The sequence below is a fragment of the Saccoglossus kowalevskii genome, chromosome 12 (genome assembly GCF_978046115.1).
Source record: "Saccoglossus kowalevskii chromosome 12, keSacKowa6.1, whole genome shotgun sequence".
Taxonomy (NCBI): domain Eukaryota; kingdom Metazoa; phylum Hemichordata; class Enteropneusta; family Harrimaniidae; genus Saccoglossus; species Saccoglossus kowalevskii.
The window spans coordinates 23,326,924-23,347,839 of NC_140652.1; the positions used below are offsets into that span (position 1 = coordinate 23,326,924).

Here is a 20,916-nt window from a genome sequence, read left to right on the forward strand (position 1 = left end):
ACGAGTTCATGTTCCGTTATCTTTCGCAAGTAAAACAGGTCGATATGTATTAAAAATGGCATTTGTTTTCTTGTTTTAACCCCCTTATAACGCAAGCTTCCGTCGAAGTGGTGTTTTTTTCGACGATTTGTGGCATGTTGCAAAACGAACGAAACATTGCGACATTCTTAGCGGTGGATAAGGGATCGACTATGTCGTCACATTTATGTCTCGTTTGAAAGAGAATAAACAACCGCTCAGAAAAATATGTTGCTAATATTTAAGTGCGGTGCCTTGAAATCGCCTGCCCGACGTCCAAATTTCAAAAGGATGTTCGATTTGCAATGACGACCGTTCATATGTACTAGGCGACGTTACTAATTACTACTAGGGTCGGTGTTTGCATTAAGAATTATAGAACAAAAGATCAGCAAAGCGGTGCTTTTGTCGGCGATTTTGTCAAAGGGAATATTGATAAAATGTTGCAAAACAGAATCGCGAGTTGGGTGAAAAATTGCGCCGGCGGCATTCTCAGCGATGGCGACACCCGAGAAACACCGTGTCACGGTGCATTCGTGCATCAGTACACCGAAGAAATACATACATATTGTTGCGGACGACTATTGTAGACTGTGTTCGTGTAGTCTTCGAGTTTGTGGACAGTTAAAGTCGTGTGTGAATTTATTCAAGCCAGGAAAAGCAGGAGGGATAACTTATGGAAATCGTCTTTCCAATTTGATCCAGTGCGACGTTGTGAAAGGAGCGACTCTGTCGTCTCATCTATGTCTAGTTTGTAAGAGAAAGATTGATAGCGCAGAAAAATCCGCCAATAATGTAAAACAGTGGCGTGAAATTGTCAGTCATTCTAATATCTCCCAACCTGTGAACGAAAGGGTTAAGCGTGCTGCCTTGAAATCGCCTGCCAAAACTAAAATGGCGCGTGTCACGTGACTTTGTTTACTAAAGATAGCGTGGGCGTTTGATTGACACTCAACTCATTAGTATTCCACCAATCACAGCTACATCTACTTTCTGGATGTGCGCAGTCAAATTGTATAGGAGACAAGCTGGAGTCTCGTGTGGCGATAGCGATAACACCGGGACGAATGGTCTGGGGTACATTAAAGCTGCACCAGTATCTCGCAACATAAGGCTACACGGGCATATACAATTTCAATGCAAACATGATCTCAATATGAACATGTAATGAACCATACAGTTTTAGTTTAGTAATAATTTCGTTGATTCGTGTCTTCATGAACAGTCACAACATTTTCAAGGTTCTTACTGCTATGACAATGTAAAAACGATTATATCCTTGTGTATAGGGTCGTCTCCATGTTTCCCTTTAATGTTAAGACTGAATAACAAGCGTTCTTAAAATTACACAATGCAATGTATATAAAAACCACACAAAAATTGAGAAACGATCCGTATACAATGGTGGATAACCTGTACATTCAATCAGTATGCTTCAAGTGTAAGAATATAGTGCTCCGGGAATACACGGAATTAAGAGCAGCAGAACACATGATATTTTGATACACTCACCTCACACTCTTCGTATGATATTCCGTCGTGTTCAGCCTTTGTTTGTATAACATATGCGCTCACTAAAATAAAAAAATCAATAATAATTTTTGCATTTTATATGATATCCCCCCAAAAAAGAACGTTTGCCTCCACGAAAATATCGAAAGGTCGGAACAGCTGAGAATGTAAACAATAAATAATTCATACACATATTGGTATTGAATTATATTCAAATGCACTCCATTCATTGAACTTCGCCGCATATTTCAACGCGCACACATGTGTAAAGGAGGTGGTTTTCTATAAATTATACTGCACTTGATATATAAACATGCGATGTACGTCACAACATAATTTTAAGTAATTAAATATATTTATACCTTGTGTCTTGACTGCTGCAGGACATATAGAATTACAAGTCACTCCAGTTCCAAAAGCATCATTTGCCGCCGTCTATAATAAGCGAATAAGTAGAAAATATCCATGACACATATACACATGGTTGTAATTGAATGTGATATCGGGGATTCAAGTAAAAAATGTTTTTCCATGCAACTCAGTTTGAACTAGTATTTTTTATACAATAACGCATTTGTCAATATTGATACGAGGGCGTGAGGGCGTGTTATTTACTTCAAGCACTGTATTAGGTTCGAGTGGTGGGTCTGTTATCTTAGCTGTCTTTACTCAGTTATTACATTCTGCATGACAACTGCCAAAAACCTCCAGTGTATTCACACGATTCATATATTAGTACAAGCAGGTTTTTACTTACTTTAGTCAATCCTTCAAGACCGCCTTTAGATACAGAATATGCAGCATGGTTCGGATGACCCTTACTGAAAATAGACGAAATGTTGATGATCCGTCCCCATCCTAAAAAAATAAGATTAATAATTTGTCAGCAAGACATTAATGTGGCACTTTATTTCAATAAGAGTATCGAACCCAATAACCGTATTACATTAATAAATATCAATATTTGAACGATTGCACGACAACGAGTACATTTTCAAACAAAACAATAAAGAGGTCAAATTGTTGTTAATGATTATATATATTGACCGGCAAATGCGCGATTATAATTGGCTGTCACGGTCATAATGTATAACATGAGGTAATTACAAGAATACCACAAAGTATATACAGATACAGTACGATAGGAGGGTCGAGTGTGTATGAATGCATACTTTGCGTCATTCTCGTGAATCTTCCCTACACAACAGCTTGGTGCCAGATTTTAGCAACTGTAATTTATGGCTGTAAAAGGACAGATGTATAATATGCTGTATTAAATATACAGATGAAACCCACCTTTCGTTTTCATTGCTCCAATCGTTAATCTTATTAAGTCAAAGGGTGCTGTGAGATTAACTTGAATTATTTCATCCCATTTTTCTGGAGGGTGACTTTTGAGTGGTCCAGCATACATAGAAGCTTAATACATATTAAGAAAGACGTGGCAGTAATTTCATGTTGTATTTTCCTAATTTCATTCATGTTGAATGTTGTACGAACTTTTTAAGGAAACTTTCATACTATCTACATTTCAGTTAATATTGTATTACATTCAGCATGCAGTACTGAATAATTTTGCTTTTCTTTGAAGGGGTGTGCTATTCATATGATAACGTATACACACAAAATACAAAAGCTTTGTGTCGCTTTATTTGGAGAATCGGAAACCGTGATGGTATACAGCTAAAAAAATAATACAGCTAATAATATTTACTCACCTGCATTGTTGACCAGTACGTCTATGCCACTGGGATATATGACTTGTATTTGCTTACAGAGATTTTCAATTTCAGATCGTTGACGTAAATCAGCTTTGATGTAATGACTTGTCACGCTGAATTCACTAGAGGGTAGATTATTCAATAAGAAAGACAAACTCTTCAAACTTTACCACATTCAGTTGAATCCTAGTTAATCTTGAAGACCACGTGCCAAGTGTGACCTAGTTATGCCCAGCGTGACCTTTCAGAGACCTAATTGTTCATATATGTCTGGGGCATTTTATGTGTCTGTCCACAAAATTTAATATTAATGCATTACCAGATCTCAAAGCTACCCTGGGAAACTACGTGCCTGGCAATAGTTTCTGAACTCTATACTAGGGTTTCAGACTTGCATGATGACTCGACTTCAGTTCAGTTTAATATTAACGTCTGAGAGTTTCTGCTGCATGTGCCTCATCTACATACCTCTGTATTTTTAGTTTCAAATGTTCAGCGTCGTCCTCATTCATTCTTCCATGCAGAATTATGTCATACCCACTTCGTGCCAATGCTTGAGAAATACCGTAACCAATATTTCCTGTGCTGGAAGACCCAGTTATCAAAGCTACCTTACGAGCAGCCATTACTAGTACGTAGTGTGTATCGAAGTGTCACGTTATCCAAAACAGGTACAAAAGAATTGGTGACGTCACAAATACTCGACCTTCAATCGGGGACATTTACTCGGTATATCCGAATTGATATATACAAATTACAATGAAGATACCTAAAACATTACAAAAAAGGTAGAACAAATCACGTGACAATATAATGATACTAATGGTAATGAATCCTAGCTTAACAGTTGAACAGAACGATCATATAGTCAGTGGGAACATGCAAAGGGTCATGCACGTCATTGCAACATGGCCGTGTTGTTGAAACTAGGTCATGGTGTGACGCCATGTATATATGTGCGTTGACATGGGGCATAGTGTTAGTGGTTAGTGCGAGTAGCACCAATTCGAAATAGTACTAGATCTTGGGGTAAAAAGGCACTTGATCTAGGCGTAAAATCGCACTTGATCAAGTGCTGAAAAGAACAGCGCCAGTGGCATTGTTATCGCGATCCTTTTCATATGCAAACTACACACATACGAAACGAGTACAGACGGAGTAAATTTATATTGTTTTCTAACGAAACCAAACGGCCCTTAGTATTTTTGGGGCAAATAATTTAATTCTGACTGGAAAAGACTAATCAATATATATCCGATATTTACGCATTCCGATGTTTAGCTAGACTAGCTGGCACAGCTGGGACTGCTTTTTAGTTTTGTCAAATGAAAACGGCAACATGCAGCGGCGAAAGAAATCTCGAGTTTGTCAAAGCAGTTTAACAGTTCTCATTTCATCTGCTCCGATGGCTGTGAACGACCAAAATCCTTCAAAGTTGCGTGGCGTTGGCGCCCGTGTTCTTTCTTTCTTCTTAGCCATTGACAAGACCTGTAACTACTCAACACGAGCCAAACAACCCAAAACGTGCCAAACACGAGCCAAACGGACCAAAAACGAGCCAAATGAGTCATGAACGAACCAAAATTAGGCACAAGATCAAAAAGAGTGAGTAACCAGCCATGTTGAAAGGGTACTTTGAACTGACAGTTGGAGGCGCTGTTCTCATCTCGCTAATTAGACGCTGTTCCAGAAGAAGTCAACACAAGTAAATAAATAAAAAAATCATAATGAATATATGTACGTATGCAAATAAATAAATAAAAAAATCATAAAAAACACTAATAAATAATTATACTACATCAGCAAATAATAAATTAGTCCATGGCTGACTTAAAAGACGGCCAAGTGAAATTAATTGTAATGTTTTCTGAAAACTACTTGGGCGTAACTTCAATGATTTGATTATCGGTAAGCATTTTAGATTTAGAGTTTAGCCGTGATTTTAATAGCTTTACCTGTATTAGTGACATTGGGTTTATAAAACGGCTAAAATAAAAAAATCTACTTTCATGCTTAGAAAGAACTACTACAGTCACACTGTTTTTCAACGTGACGGGAGTCAACGCAGCCAGAAATCGTCTTATCATTCACGCATGAATGATATGTCACAACAAGCAACGCTCCTAACATAGCTCATTCTTCCATAAACTATGATTTATATCATGAAATCTATGATACCCCGTCACGTGTAAGAGATGTTTTATGTCATTTGTTTAATTCCGATAAACACTAGCTATAACAGTTATGTGAATGAGCATAGTTGGCCCGCTTCAGGCCATATCTAATACCACATAGTTAAAGCATTTACATTGTCCCAAATATATTATATAACTGGACACATATGTCGGTTGACGTTGACTGTATCTGTCCAGTATGTGTAATGCAATGTGGATAAAGTTACGTATATATGTTACCAACAGACACATTTAAGGTGCCTTGCATTAACAATAATGGGTGTGACTGTATTATTTGAGACGTCACACATACCACGGTAGCTATGTCACTGCCCTATTGGAAAGGTTAAAGTTTGTAATTGCTGCATTTCATAGAAAATATCACAGTATTGGTAAAGTGATTTAATTCAAGCACCCACTGAATACGTCGTACAATTTACATTCAGTAAAACGCGATATGGGGTGACAAAATTCAAGATACGGTTACCAATTTACTTTTCCTCCAGACCTTAGGAATCAAAACAGAGTACATCAGATACGAGTTTCCCGTCATGTCACACACCAGTCGCATACTCAAGTAACGTTGCACCTTGTATCTTATTACCCGAATTATTGGTGTTGATACTAAAGGCTACAATCGTCGTGCTATCAATATTTTCTTTACTTTGATCAGCTGTTCGACCTTCTCTCGCAGACTTTGTGACTAGTTCGTCGTAGTTGTGCTGTTTGATCGGAATGATCACTGTAACATTTGACCTATATAATTCACGGCGACGTGGAAATTAATCAATGAAAATTAAATTATTACCTGTTTCAAGAATAGCATTACCATTTGAGATTCGTAGCATGTGGCAGTAAAACTGCTCTATATTTTGTATGTACTAAAACATGTAGTCATGTGACTTATTATGACAGCCATAACACATGATGTCACCGCCAGTTTGAGCCGCATGAAAATAGCTTTCCCTCGCAAACAATCGTTTACCGAGAGCAATACTTGGTGAGAGAGTAACACACATTTTACTTAACTCATATTTTAACAGACACCAGGCGAACTCATAAGCCAACTGCTTCAGATATCGCACGAACTAAAATGTATCTATACAATTTTAATTGAGTACGGAGTCTGCACTCAATGTATCATGTCGCATGGGCTAATGATTGCCGGTCTAATGTAACACATGATCAATCGCGGTCATTTCATAATGATCGAGAATGATCGACATTATTTAAACACCTTTTATCCCTTTGAGTGTCCTGGGTTATATCAATGTAAACCCAGGTACTCTCTGTTCATTGTGACATATAGAAATAGTGTTAAATCCTTATGTTGCATGAACGCATTTAACCAACCACTAGATCGCGTGAAAATGGCGGCCACCATGTATGTGGCAGAAATAATCGACGTAATGATGTTTAACAATCAGGCGCGATGCGCGCAGTGATGTTTATTCTAACGGGGATTTTCCATTAAAACTCGTGAGTAGATTTTGTCAAAAAAATAATTAATAAAACAAATGTTTAAAAAAAAATAACTTACTCCTTTTAAAAAAAACGAAAGACAGTATTACAGCTACACCATCGTGAACAAATCCAGGTCAAAACTAAAGAACAAAGTAATTGCCTTTTTTTCCTCCATCATTTCTATTGTTCAACTCCATATTTGTTTTTCTATAATGTCAGCGTCATTCACAGTGATTCAGAAAATCGATTTTTTTCCACACCACGTCATATCAATCATTCGTTATTGTGATCAATCTTTATTTACTTCAAAATCGAACTCGCAAATAAAATGTTATTATTAAACTAACCGTCATAGCCATAAACTGTTGCATGACAATAGTTTTGCTCAAATTTCGTTGCCTAAAATTTTACCTTTCCAGCAAAATTTAATTGGTCGCCCTTATCCCAAGGTACAACGCACTTTTACAATGCGTGATACTTTCTTTTGTGAAAATGCGTTGTAGTATCCCTCCATTTCTAAGGTACCGACCGAACGATACCGAGCAACATAGTAAGCGCCTTTAAATTTTAATGTAATTTTACATTTTTTTTATTCTTACCTGTTTTTTGATGCCTTTTGTTTGTTTTTCCATTTCCAGCACTGCTTGGAATTAGTAGGTTCAGACTTTATTTATATATTAACTTAATTATTGCGATGCCTTATTTAATTAGTTAATTTACTGGTAATTATCTAATAAAATCTAGTATAGTGTTTATTTTGTTAAGATTTCTTTATTCCTTAAAATTATTATGTATTAGTTTGTTTATTGTGTTTTAATGTGCCAAAAATCATTATTTCAATGCACGCTGAGGCACAATTCAATAAAGTCTCACAATATCTCACGATATATTGTGAGATCTTGAGTCGACCATAATGCATTTTACGTAAACATGATGTGGTAGCATTGATACACCGAAGTTCAGAAATGATGACATTCTGCAACTAAGCAACCAATGCCTGAAGTCATCTGGAACTTGATTTAAAAGGCTGCAGCTATTTAATGGGCAGTTTGATTGAAGTAATTTTAATTGAAATCACAATTACCGACATGGGGTGGCTCTGTTGATGAACATGTGCTTTCCAGCTTAGCAATGAATATAAACACTGTAATAGCTGTATGCCCATGTTTTTTTAGTTTGCAGTATAACGCCCTCTATCGACAACTGTTGATATCCTTAGGGTCATTTTAGGTCTCGTGCTACTAATCAACCAATCATAGTTCGTAGCCGTTTAAATTTCTTGCAAAAGCCAATGACATTTATTTATTTCTCTAGGTGCAACCCAAATACAGTAGGTGTGTTTTGTTTACCCGAGTTTTTTCATAGTTTACAGAGGTTGGGAGCCATCTGACTTCATATTGAGTCTATAACCATAACTATGAGCTCAAAACACAAGTTCATCCAACGTTATAACATTAAAACTCATACCTCATAAATCATCATAACAGCAATATTTGCATACTGGGGTATTTAAACTCTGATTGAACAAAAACCGTTCCAGTTATAAAATACATCTTACATTTTATGGAAAGCGCATTAATATTATTCTAAAAATACATCAAGAAATAGACAACTATATATGGCTACATAGTGCCAGTGTATCATGTATTGGCAAGTTGAAGCCAATAATTTGTAGAGGTCGTCATGAAGGATAAGGGTGACTATCTTGATGTTAGCCCGAAATAGAGAATTTCATTTTGCAAACGGAAACTTAGACTGTATTGTATCACGGAACAACACTTGGAAACCTGTTCGATGTGAACGCCCTCGTGGGAAAGAAAGTCGAAAATCTTGAGACCGACCCTCAAAACGAGAAATATAATGCTGCCAATAAAATCTTGGACTACATATTTGCTTTTCAAAGAATCGCCCAAAACATTCACGATTATGAGATAGAGTACAAAAATGCAAATATTACATATAAATCAATATTCAATATTACATATAGATCTATATTGTGCGATTATTTCGACAAGTAACCTGCGTCTAGTGGTATACAGGCTCCAGTTATCTGGTCAGCTGCAGGAGAACACAGAAACACTGCAATGTCAGCAACCTGGGAAAAGAGAACTCACCATAGTTTAATTGCAATGACACATGCTATTCCATTCACCATAACTTTTAATAGGAACCGAGAATGACGAACACACAAAGACGAAAGTGTGAAACACTCTAAACCACCTGCACAAATTTTCGAGACGTGACCCATTTACTTCAGTTTAACTTGTCTCATTTTGTCAATGTCATGATCACTCGCTCAACCATTCCACAAATGGAAGAGATTCTCGTAACACATTTAGTAAGTTTCCACCACGGGAATGTGACTTGGTTCAATGTTTGAATTAGACATTATAGCATTTATTTGACGTATTTTGTGATACTGTAAAATGACTAATTTTCATTGGGTTTAAATTTCACTGATTTACTATTTCAGGCATATTCAGTGGGTTTTAAATTCACGGTTTTGTCATTTAGATAATGTGTTCTACGCTAAATTTTACATATTCACTGGGTTTTAATTTAGCGCATTTCCTAGTCAGCGAAATAAGCTAAATTAAAACCCAGTGAATAATTACCCCCTTTACAGTAGTCGGCCGTAATGTCTACATTTCAATCTCATTTGCATGGACCAATCAGACGATTGGGACTTTTATTCCACACTATGGAGATGACGACAAAATACTAACGCTGCTGTATTACACTAAAATGCCGTGATTTAATGGATTAAGTAATACACGTTATATATAACACAAAATTAACCATTTCCCGCACGATAAATAAAATAATACTGCGACCCGATGGTCGGTCCAAGCCGTTGTTGCCTGCGACATGGTGGAAGATAATTATTACATGTAGGAGGTACATTTCGCGATGGGATGTGTTTCGTAAAAAAACAGCGATCGGTCTGAGGATTCACGCTTGTCGACTCGGGATTTTCAGTGCATTAGATGACGCAAAAACAATTAACAATCAAACTAATATTTAAACAATAATGCGCTCCATGGTGGCTCATAATGAACGAAAGCACACTTTGCACGACATTATAGAATGCAAAGTGTGCTTGGCAATGCTAGTGAATTTTGACACGATGAAACTAAGATGATTTAGAGGAAACGATCAAAAACATTCGACAGAATCGCATCTAAAATATGTGGGCTCTGTAATATGTATACTGTATAAAACATCAACGCATCAAGCAACCATTCCCATTCACACACACAAGCACAATACAGTATACAACGGTCATTTCAACATAACACATATAGTAAAAATAGACATTGACATGGTAAAATGATTTGATATTAACATAAACATCAAGTATATACATTCCAACCTTATATTGTGAACATTATAACTACAAAGCTAATACTGCAGACACACAACAGTTGATCCGAACAGTGTGTTTGAAATTGTTTAGTTCACTGAAATTCAAGATGCTATATACATCAAAATAAAACAACACAAAAATAAATGTATTATTTCATGCTTCACACCTTCTGCCACTGACAGCGTCGTCCCACAATAATACTCAACACCGCTCTATCTGTGCTGAAAATCCGTGTTGAAAAGTAATTGCGTTGTCGCAAAACGAGGAACAAGTGTTATGTTTTGTAAAAACACTTCACCTAATAATAATCCACCCTATACGCAATATCTTAGTTTATCTCCGTTGTAAAAACTCAAAATGATCACAACATCAACGGCATCCATTTTCCCTTCCTTCCTGACACAAGCCGCACTGTGACCTGTATCATGGACTTTCTTATGATAATGCTACCTAATTACCACCCAAAACCCAATAAAAAAAAACATTCTAAAATAACATACTGATACCTAATTGATTCTGGTTTTATTGACCCGTGAAACAAAATGATAATTGTGTTTAAGTTGAAAGTTCAGTTGCGTACAGTTGGCGAAATCAATTACATATATGATAGTACTCACGGTGAAGAAATATCTTTTACATTATTTTCGGTAATAACTCCATGGCTTCAATGGAATGTAACATTTACAACTTGTAGACATAATCTGTCGCGAGGGATCGTCAGCGGAAATTGATTGTGGCTCGACAGTTCAAAATATACAGCGTACTTATTCTTTTGTTTTATTTCGATGCATTCAATAATACGATGATGCCACTTTTCAAAACTGCATTTTTGGTCCTTGGCTTACTTCATAATGATAACGTATGAAAGAATTGACAGTAGACGCAAACTTGATTTGAGTGGCATCATCATTACGTGCCCTCAGAACGTACACGCATATCAACACGCAGACATCAGTGTTGTAGCTTCTGCGTGCCCGCAAAACTCACCCTCAAATACGCTTTTGAGGCACCCGTGAATAAATGGTAGATTTAGTGCGATAATGAACACAACTCGTCGACCTACGTTGTGGTGGGGTACACAAGCGTGCCGTCGACATAAAACAAAATTAGCATGAAAAGCCAGTGGATTCGGATTCCGCTCAGAGCTACCGTAAATACGTAAATCAATTAAACTGTAACCCCTCAAAGCAAAAAAAAGTAAACAAAAAATGAACTGAATGAATAAATAATAAAATAACTTACGTAACAGGTCGTAACAAGAGATAAACCGAAGACCAAAGTCAAGGTAAATTTTGCTAGATATTAAAGTGCCACGATGGCGTTCCCTATATTACGAAAACAATTCAGGCAACACACGAATATCTTCTGTGGTGTAATGTTATGTATACTATCTGTGGAATTGTGGATTGGGGGTTTCAATTTCAGCAGTTAACATTTTGTTACAAAGTTTCACAATTAAATTCAATGGTACCAGTATATTTATTTTATTGGTTTCACAACTTCCAATAGTTCTTTACACCAAAATAAGTATCAAATATTTGTCTATACATTTGTTCTCTCAATTTAACAAGTTTTAATGGTAGAAATTAATTAAACAACACTTGTTTAAATATTTGACATCATTCCAACTTACACTTGGGAACCAATTCAATGTGAACGCCCTCGTGGGGAAGAAAGTCGAAAATCCTGAGACCGGCCCCAAAAACGAGAAATATATTGCTGCCAAAGAAAAACTTTGTCTACGTTGCATCACGAGATGGCAGTTGGGGACGAATCCAACGTGAATTTCATCTTTAGGAAGAGAGTTATAGTTTGTTGCCGGCTTGAAACCCTGCTTCATAGGTCAATCCGGAACTACAAATCGTGAATGATACTAGGAAATACTTTCACTTAATATTATACGATATGTGATTTTTAGATTATATTTGTCCCAGTACGTGTTGCAATCACCAAGAAGTGATCTACAAAACCACGACAAAGATCACGACAAAATACATGTGATGTGATAAACGCTCGCAGTTATTGACTGCATGAAAACAACTACAACATCGAACGAATATTTGCTTTACTAAAAATCGTCCAAAGAACTCACGATTATGAGATAGAGTACACAAAATATATAGATATATAGATCAATATTTAATATTACATATAGATCTATATTGTGTGACTATTTCGACCAGTAACCTGCGTCTACTGGTATACAAGCTCCAGTTATCTGGTCAGCTACAGAAACACTGCAAGGTCCGCAACCTGGGAAAGGAACACTCAGCATAGTTTAATTGCACTGACACATTGATATACTATTTCATTTACCATAACTTTCAATAGAAACAGAGAATGGAGGTCTTACAAACATGAAAAACACCTGTACAAAGATTGTCCATTCAAGTTACACTTCTGATCAGTTTAACTTGTCTAGTTTTGGCAAGATATAGTAGTGTAAATCAAGGCATGTAAATACCACCAGTGCACCCATTCAACCTCAAATGGAAGAGATTCCAGTAACACATTTAGTAAGTTTACTCCATGGGAATGTGACTAGGTTCCATGTTTTAATTGGACATTATTGCATTTTTATTAAGATCTGATACAGAAACAGATAGCGAGTATCTTATTAGTGAGCGTACAAATAAGAGTTACTAAAATTAAATTAGAGAATGACGTATTTTGTGATAGCCGGCAGCAATGTCTAAATTTCAATCTCATTTGCATGAACCAATCAGACAATCGAGACAGTATGCTGAGATGACAAATCACTCACACCACTGTATTGAACTAAACTGCCATGATATATGGGATAAAGTAATACACTCTATTGCAAAAACAAATAAATATGTGGAAAACAATTAAATGGATTCACACCTGGTCGATTGTTACAAATTTACCATTCCGATGTGTTTCCTTCAATATCTCTGCCTAAAATATAAATGTAATGCTTAGCATTAAAGCTGCACCAGTATCTCGCAACATGAGGCTACACCGGCATATACAATTTCAATGCAAATATGATCTCAATATGAACATGTAATGCACCATACATTATTAGTTTAGTAATAATTTCGTTGATTTGTGTCTTCATGAACAATTACAACATGTCCAAAGTTCTTACCATTATGACGATGTAAAGTATGCTTATATCCCTACGTATAGGATCGTCTGTGTGCTTCCCTTTATTAATTTTAAGACTGAATAACAAGCGTTCTTTAAAATTACGCTCAAACAAATATGTAGAAACCACACATACATTTAGAAAAGATCCGTGCACAATAGTGGATAGCCTTTACATCAGAACAGCATGCAACGTATGTACTTCGAAAAATACATTGCTCCTTATTACACAGAATTAAGAGCAGCAGAAATTATGACATTTCAACACTCACCTCACATTCTTCGTATGATTTCAGTCGTGTTCAGCCTTTGCTTGTATAGCATGTGCGCTCACTAAAATACAAAATTCAATAATAATTGTTTTCATTATATTTGATATCCCCAATAAAAACGTTTGTCTCCACGAAAATACCGAACGGTGGGGATAACTCAGAATGTAAACAATAAATAATGTTTACATACACATATTAGCATTGAATTATATTCAGATGCATAGCATTCATTGTACTTTACAGTAGATCACAACGAGCACACATGTGTAAAAGGAATGCTTTTCTATAAATCATACTACACTTGAGATCCAAACATGCGATATACGTCTAAATGTTAAGTAATTAAATATAGTTATACTTTGTGTTTTTACTACTGCAGGACATATTGCATTACAAGTCACTCTAGTTCCAAAAGCATCATTTGCAGCCGTCTATAGTAAGTGAATAAGTGGAAAACATTTATGACACATATACACATGGTTGTAATTGAATGTGATATCGGGGGTTGGATAGACTGTCGCCAGTCCTCGGGCCTAATGCCATTATGTGCTCTAGACATTCAAACTAGTATTTTTTATACAATAAAGCATTTGTCAAGATTGTTGTGAAGGCGTGTTATTTACTTCAAGCACTGTATTAGGTTCGAGTGGTGGGTCTGTTATCTTAGCTGTCTTGACTCCGTTATCACATTCTGCATGATAACTGCCGCAAACCTCCAGTGTATTCACGCGATTCATATATTAGTAGCAGCAGGATTTTACTTACTTTAGTGAATCCTTCAAAACCGCATTTAGATATCGAATACGCAGCATAGTTTGGATGTCCCTTACAGAGTATAGACGAAATGTTGATGATACGTTCCCATCCTAATAAATATGATTAATAATTAATAAGCAAGATATTAATGTGGCACTTTATTTTTATTTAAGAGTATCGCAACCAATAACCGTATTACATTAATAAATATCAATATCTGAACGATTGCACGATCACGAGTACATTTAGCGAACTAAGCAATAAAGAGACCATAATGTTGTTAATGATTATAAATATTGACCGGCAAGTGCGCGATTCTAGTTGGCTGTCACGGTCATAATGTATACCATGAGGTTATTACAAGAATACCACAAAGTATATACAGATACAGTACGGTGGGAGGATCGAGCATGTATGAGTGCATACTTTGCGTCATTCTCGTAAATCTTCCCCACTCGACAGCTTGGTGCCAGAATTTAGCAACTGTAATGTATGGCTGTAGAAGAACAAATGTATAATATGTTGTATTAAATATAAAGATGAAGCCCACCGTTCGTTTTCATTGCTCCAATCGTTAATCTTATTAAGTCAAAGGGTGCTGTGAGATTAACTTGAATTATTTCATCCCATTTTTCTGGAGGATGACTTTCGAGTGGTCCAGCATAAATAAAACCTTAATACATATTAAGAAAGACGTGATAGTAATTTGATTTTGTATTTTCCTAATTTCATTCATGTTGAATGTTTTACGAACTTTTTAAGGAAACTTTTTATACCATCTACATTTCAGTTATTAATATTGTATTACATTTAGCATGCAGTACTGAATGGTGTTGCGTTTCTGTGAAGGGGTGTGCTATTCATAGGATAACTTATACCAAGGACACAACAAATACGAGAGTTTTGTGTTTCACTCAGCAGCTTTATTTGGAGAATCGAAAACAGTGATAGTATATTACGACATATGTAACAAAATAATACAGCTAACAATATTTACTCACCTGCATGGTTGACCAGTACGTCTATTCCACTGGGATATACGACTTTTATTTGCTTACAGAGATTTTCAATTTCAGATCGTTGATGTAAATCAGCTTTGATGTAATGACTTGTCACCCTGAATTCACTGGAGGGTAGATCATTCAATAAGAGAGACAAACTCCACATGAATTAAACAGGGTTAGTGCATTCAGTTGATTCGGGGTCAATCTTGAAGTCTTTATGCCCAGCGTGACCTTTCAGATACCTAATTGTCCATATATGCCCGGGGCATGTTATGTGTTTGACCAACATATTAAATATTAATGCATTATCGGATCTCAAAGCTACCCTGGGAAACTACGTGCCTGGTCATGGTTTCTGAACTCTGTACTAGGGTTTCAGACCTGCCATGATGACTTGAATTCAGTTCAGTTTAATGCTGGCTGAGAGTTTCAGCTGCATGTGCCTCATATTTGTAGCTCTGTATTTTTAGTTTTAAATGTTCAGCGTCGTCCTCATTTATTCTTCCATGCAGAATTCATACCCACTTCGTGCCAATGCCTGAGAAATACCGTAACCGATGTTTCCTGTGTTTGAAGACCCAGTTATCAAGGCCAGCTTACGAGCAGAGATCCCAGAAATCGATAAAGAGCGCATGGCAAATGCGCTTGTCTCCGAGAGAGGCGACATGTATGGCATTTCAATGATTGGCAAACAGATTTATCAGAGGACCGTCTCAGAGACGAATACCACCCACTGGGGGATCTGCCACTTGATGTTCTAAAACCGAATACGTCTCGAGAGGACATCTGCTGCATTGCACTGCGTATTCCCTGAAGGCGGTGAGCCATTAGCTCCACTTGGTTCCAGGCACCAAATAGGATCTCCTCCGCTAGCTTCAATAACATGGGGAAAAACACACCCCCCCCCTCTTGCTGATGTGCGACATTACTGAGTTGTTGTCCGTCTGAAGCAGGACTCTGTGGTGGTGTGTGACCTTATGAAAATATTTCAGAGACAGTAGGACGGTCTGCAACTCCAACCAATAGATGTGATAGCCCACATACATGGCCGGCAACGTCCCTTGGACTGGAAGGTCCATCAGATGGCCGCCCCACCCTTGGAGCGATGCATCCGTAATTATAGTCAGCAAGGGGCACTCCCCACTCACACTGCACCTGAGAAGGGGCAGAGAAGTCCTTGCTCTGTGTTGAACTGCATACCCAGAATGAAATAGGTTGCAGGACGGTATGGGAGTTGGACTTGAGAATATTTATTAAAAAGCCCAACACCTCTCTGTCTCGTTGTAGTATGGGTTCAGATAAACTGATGTATGATGAAGCAGCTGGGTTACCTTTCTAACCGAAAGGGAGGGCGGTAAACTCGTAACTTTGCCCTTTAAGGGTAATCTGAGATACTGGCTGCAAGAGTGGTGAATGGGGATGTTGAAATATGCATTGCTCAACTCCAGTGACGCCAGCCAATCGCTTGAGTGCAAGATCTGGGAATAGAACCACTAGGTTAGACTGGCGCAGTCGGGGCGATTAATTTGTTTTTGTAGTTTAAATAAAATTAAATACATTGCGAAATGGAGGTGTTAGCGCAAAATCCCTTGTAACTGCGAAATCACCCCGACTGGTTTACTCTGCATGGCCCTCTATCGACACTGCAGGAACCCGTCGATTTTTTTAAAAATTTTATTTAAACTACAAAAACAAATTAATCACCCCGACTACGCCAGTCTACCACTAGGTGTACTGCCCCCATCTCCAGAAGGCTTGCTACTTCCTGCCGGGTTGTCTCAACCTTGACCTCGTCCCTCGGTAGAAGACCAGAGGGAGGATGAGGAGTCAGATGAGGAGGAGGTCGGAGAGGAATGCGATACCCTGAGACTCTACTACGAGCGTCCTGAGTCAGTCTTCTGCACCAGGTTAGTGTTTGCTGCATGAGGCGTGATCCAACGGGGAGGAGTGATCAGGGGTTTGGAGCTAGAGCTCACCGAACACCGGCCTCAAGCGCAGGACGAAGATGGGGAGGCTAAGCCCGAGGACGACTCGGGGGGGGGGGTAGTCATACCACCATCCATGCCCAGGCAGCCTATCAAGCTTTCAAAGAAACTTCATGGCTCCCGGGCTCCCAGAAGTGTCATAAGGTCCTACCACCAGGTTTGATGGGTTTAAGTACTGCCCGCAGAACCCGATGCAAATGACCATACAACCTTCCTGATCCGTGCAGCCCGCCTTAAAGGCTTGAGTACCTGTGAAGAAGGCTGTGGCACCACATGAGTATCACAAATAAGGTCCAGTTGACTGTTTGCATAGCCAACAGTCCAAAGGCAACAGGGGTACTAACACTGGAGCCCCCCTCCCCCTCCCAGAGTAACACTTAAAAATTTCTGGTCAATATTCTGGCCATTAAGAAAATAGTGGCCATTATACTGACTTTTTAAAGGGGTCTGAGGGGTGTAAAAAACAGTGTTAAAGTGAAATGAAAAATTATTATAACCTCCTCACTAACCTAAAAGCACAAATAAATATTCAAAAGTTGTGAAAATTAAAACTTTCCGAAACGCGACGGAATTTCCGAAAGTAATCCGGACGCTGTTTCAAGTTTACAGAGGTTGGGAGACATCGGACTTCATATAGAGTCCATAATCATATATATGAACCTAAAACACAAGTCCCTATTTTTGACTATGTCTGACAGGTAGTAATATAAAAGGAGGCAGAGGTTGGTAATCATTAATGTTGAGTTTTAGTTTTAACTTGCAACACAGTCACCCATACCTTCGATTAGCTTTATGCTCCCCCAAATTCTTTGGCTTTGAATAGAACATAGCTAATTTAGTTAATGAATACAATATTCTTTCAACTCGTATACAGACAACTCAAAACACATTTAATCAATGATACTTGTATTTTAGTATTAAAATATTTATTTCCCTTTAGTTTAGAAAAAAAATGAAAATTATACATACAACAAAATTCAGTGTTATAACATTAAAATCATACCTCATAAATAATTTGCATACTCGGGAATTTAAACTGATTGGATAGAAGCCTTTCCAGTTATAAAATACAGCTTACATTTTATGGAAAGCGCATTAATATAAAAATACATCAAGAAATAGACAGCTGAATTGCATTATACCCAAATATTCAGACTAACCCCGTTAGTATAAAAAAATTACAAATATAAAAATTCACTGTTAGATAAAACAGTACAAATTGTTAACAATATTGCATGTTTTTTAAGAATAAACTCAGATGAACATAGGAGGTAATTTGCAGCAAGATCAACATCTTTGAATTTAATTTGTATTTATCTTGTAGTCAAGGTATAATAATAACTCACACAAATTAGACATTTGATATGCATGTTATTAAATACAAGTGATTTTTAGAAACAAATATAATCATAAATAGAAGACTCTTGATTCAACAATTTCAGTCATGTGTTGAGAAGATACATTACTTGAATAATAAATATTTAAAAAAATGAGAATTACAAAACAAACGTCTATACCTACAATGCTGGCATTCTAAATCTTCTGTGAAATGCTCGAAATAGTCAATTCATTTCCACATAGAAGAAAAGTATCAGTACAACAATTTTTCAGTTCAAATAATATTTTGGGGTTGTTATATAACTAAAGGAATACATTGATTATTAAAAAACATAGTTGAAGAGAAATCACGATCCTACACATGAGCACCTTTACTATGGTATTAAACCTTGTTTTGCATATAAAAATATATATGGTAAACACTTGGATGAACTTGGTGGGTCGTTGGGTTGAACTGCCAATTTATTTTATTCATTGCAAAATATAGCACACAATACAACTAAAATGACTAAACTTTTGTAAAATGTCACAAAGAAAGAAGCCAGCTTCTAAATATACAGTACAGCACAGTTGAATATTTTTTTAATTACTAAATATATCATATAAAAATTGTAAATAGTTAGTAATACAAATCAAGGTGTTATTTTTAAAAAGATTCTTTTTCATCATTCACACAAACATGCCGTCTTGGGATTAAAATTTGAAAACTTTTGATTATGGAAGTATTGTTTAAAGATTATTTTTCAAGAGTTTATATGGAATGTTGATGGATAACCAAAAAAAAGTTTTCATTTCTGTGTATTTTGCATTTACAAGTGCTTCTTGTAACCAAGATGATTGTAGTCCTACAATTCTACATCTTTGTCATTTGGATCATAAAATTCAGGTTCATGTTCAATTTCCTGTTTGGATGGATCTGGAAAAAACAACAACAAATATTTAAAACTTAAACAGCATTAGTCTATGTTGATTGATGTCAGCTGGGTTCAGACAAGGATGTGCAAGGTAAAGGTTTGCAACTTGGGTGATACTTAATAAAAATACCATTAATCACACCAACTGAACAAATACAAGTATCAAAGCAATTTCATCAGAGAATGCAAATTTTGGTAAAGTTTAATTCAATAAAATGAAATAAGAGAGGTGATAGTATATATAGCTTTGCACAAGACCAAGGACATTATAGCCCATGATGGGCACTAACCAATTTAAAGTATTTTTAAATGTACATTTATTTTGGTATTTTGTTTTCACACGATTAGTGTCACATATCTAATATACCCTTTTTTTCTATATATTTTTTTATATTTTAACATATTGGGTTTTATATTCTATTTATCATTACATAGAGGCAAAAATTGTGTTATTATGTAAATGATACAAATCTGCCAGATTTCAATATGAACATAATTTTTACCAAAGTCACAGCAGGTGAGATTAGGTTAGTAGAGGTGTAATCCAGGTTACTGCAGCCAAGGTGAAGTGAGTGCATTCATTGGAACATTTCTCCAGTAAAGAAAGATTATTCATAATGTGTATGAAAAGAGGAAAGTTATAGAATTATGATTAATTGCAATAAAGTAGTTTTCATCCATTTATTACTATTTTCAAGCTAGAATTTTGAGGCAAACTTTTGGTGCAAATCACTATGGTATAAAAAAGAGAAGCTGTGAAGAAATTATGAATTTGAATAATATTATGATTTTGACTGCATTACATATTTCCTTAATATTTTGTTAGAGTAACAGTATCTGTAGTTAACATGCATATTTTATACAAAATATTCATAATTTTAACATTACTTAGAACATTTTAAGATTAGATAGATATACTGTACCTGTCACATTCTACAATTTGAATGAGTAGACAAAATAATTAGAAACAAATCCAGAGTAATGGATTGAAATGTCATATACGAGAATTGTTTTCCATTAACATAAATTGTAAACTGCTTTAAATTGGCTGCTTTCCATTTTAACAATTTAGTAATAATTAATATCTAATTTTCATAAAGTCACTTACAGTGAATTTTTTGACACAAACGGTGATGCAAGTATAAAAACACTGATTTTACACAACATGTTTTACACACCATGTTTATACCAATAATGTACAAATGTATATTGTAAAAAGACACCACAATCCCAGCCAATTTTATTAAGATAATTTTCAGTAATATTAGGTTTCATATGTA

The 20,916-nt window shown here is 36.3% G+C and overlaps 2 protein-coding genes across 2 annotated transcripts in view; both read right to left on the minus strand.

The window, feature by feature from the left end:
* Positions 1-1,491: 1,491 nt before the first annotated feature.
* Positions 1,492-3,877, minus strand: LOC102807056 (uncharacterized). Its single transcript, XM_006815189.2, has 6 exons — positions 3,720-3,877; positions 3,249-3,373; positions 2,827-2,949; positions 2,288-2,388; positions 1,893-1,965; positions 1,492-1,592 (listed from the first exon to the last, which is right to left on the minus strand). Exons 1-6 carry the CDS (start codon positions 3,875-3,877, stop codon positions 1,492-1,494), a joined length of 681 nt encoding a protein of 226 aa, XP_006815252.2.
* A 14,411-nt stretch (positions 3,878-18,288) lies between these two features.
* Positions 18,289-20,916, minus strand: part of LOC100378012 (receptor-type tyrosine-protein phosphatase beta-like) — a 51,443-nt gene continuing 48,815 nt past the window's right edge. Inside the window, exon 49 of the mRNA XM_085506511.1 lies at positions 18,289-19,638. Within this exon, the coding sequence (XP_085362637.1) occupies positions 19,568-19,638 (71 nt within the window). The 3' untranslated portion in view covers positions 18,289-19,567. The remainder of the gene's footprint in view (positions 19,639-20,916) is intronic.

Coding starts and splice junctions, on each gene's coding strand:
- LOC102807056 (XM_006815189.2), bottom strand. CDS start 3,877: ATGGCTGCTCGTAAGGTAGCTTTGATAACTGGGTCTTCCAGCACAGGA. Junction 3,374..3,719: donor TTGAAACTAAAAATACAGAG/GTATGTAGATGA, acceptor TCTACCCTCTAG/TGAATTCAGCGTGACAAGTC. Junction 1,593..1,892: donor TGCAGCAGTCAAGACACAAG/GTATAAATATAT, acceptor TTTTTATTTTAG/TGAGCGCATATGTTATACAA.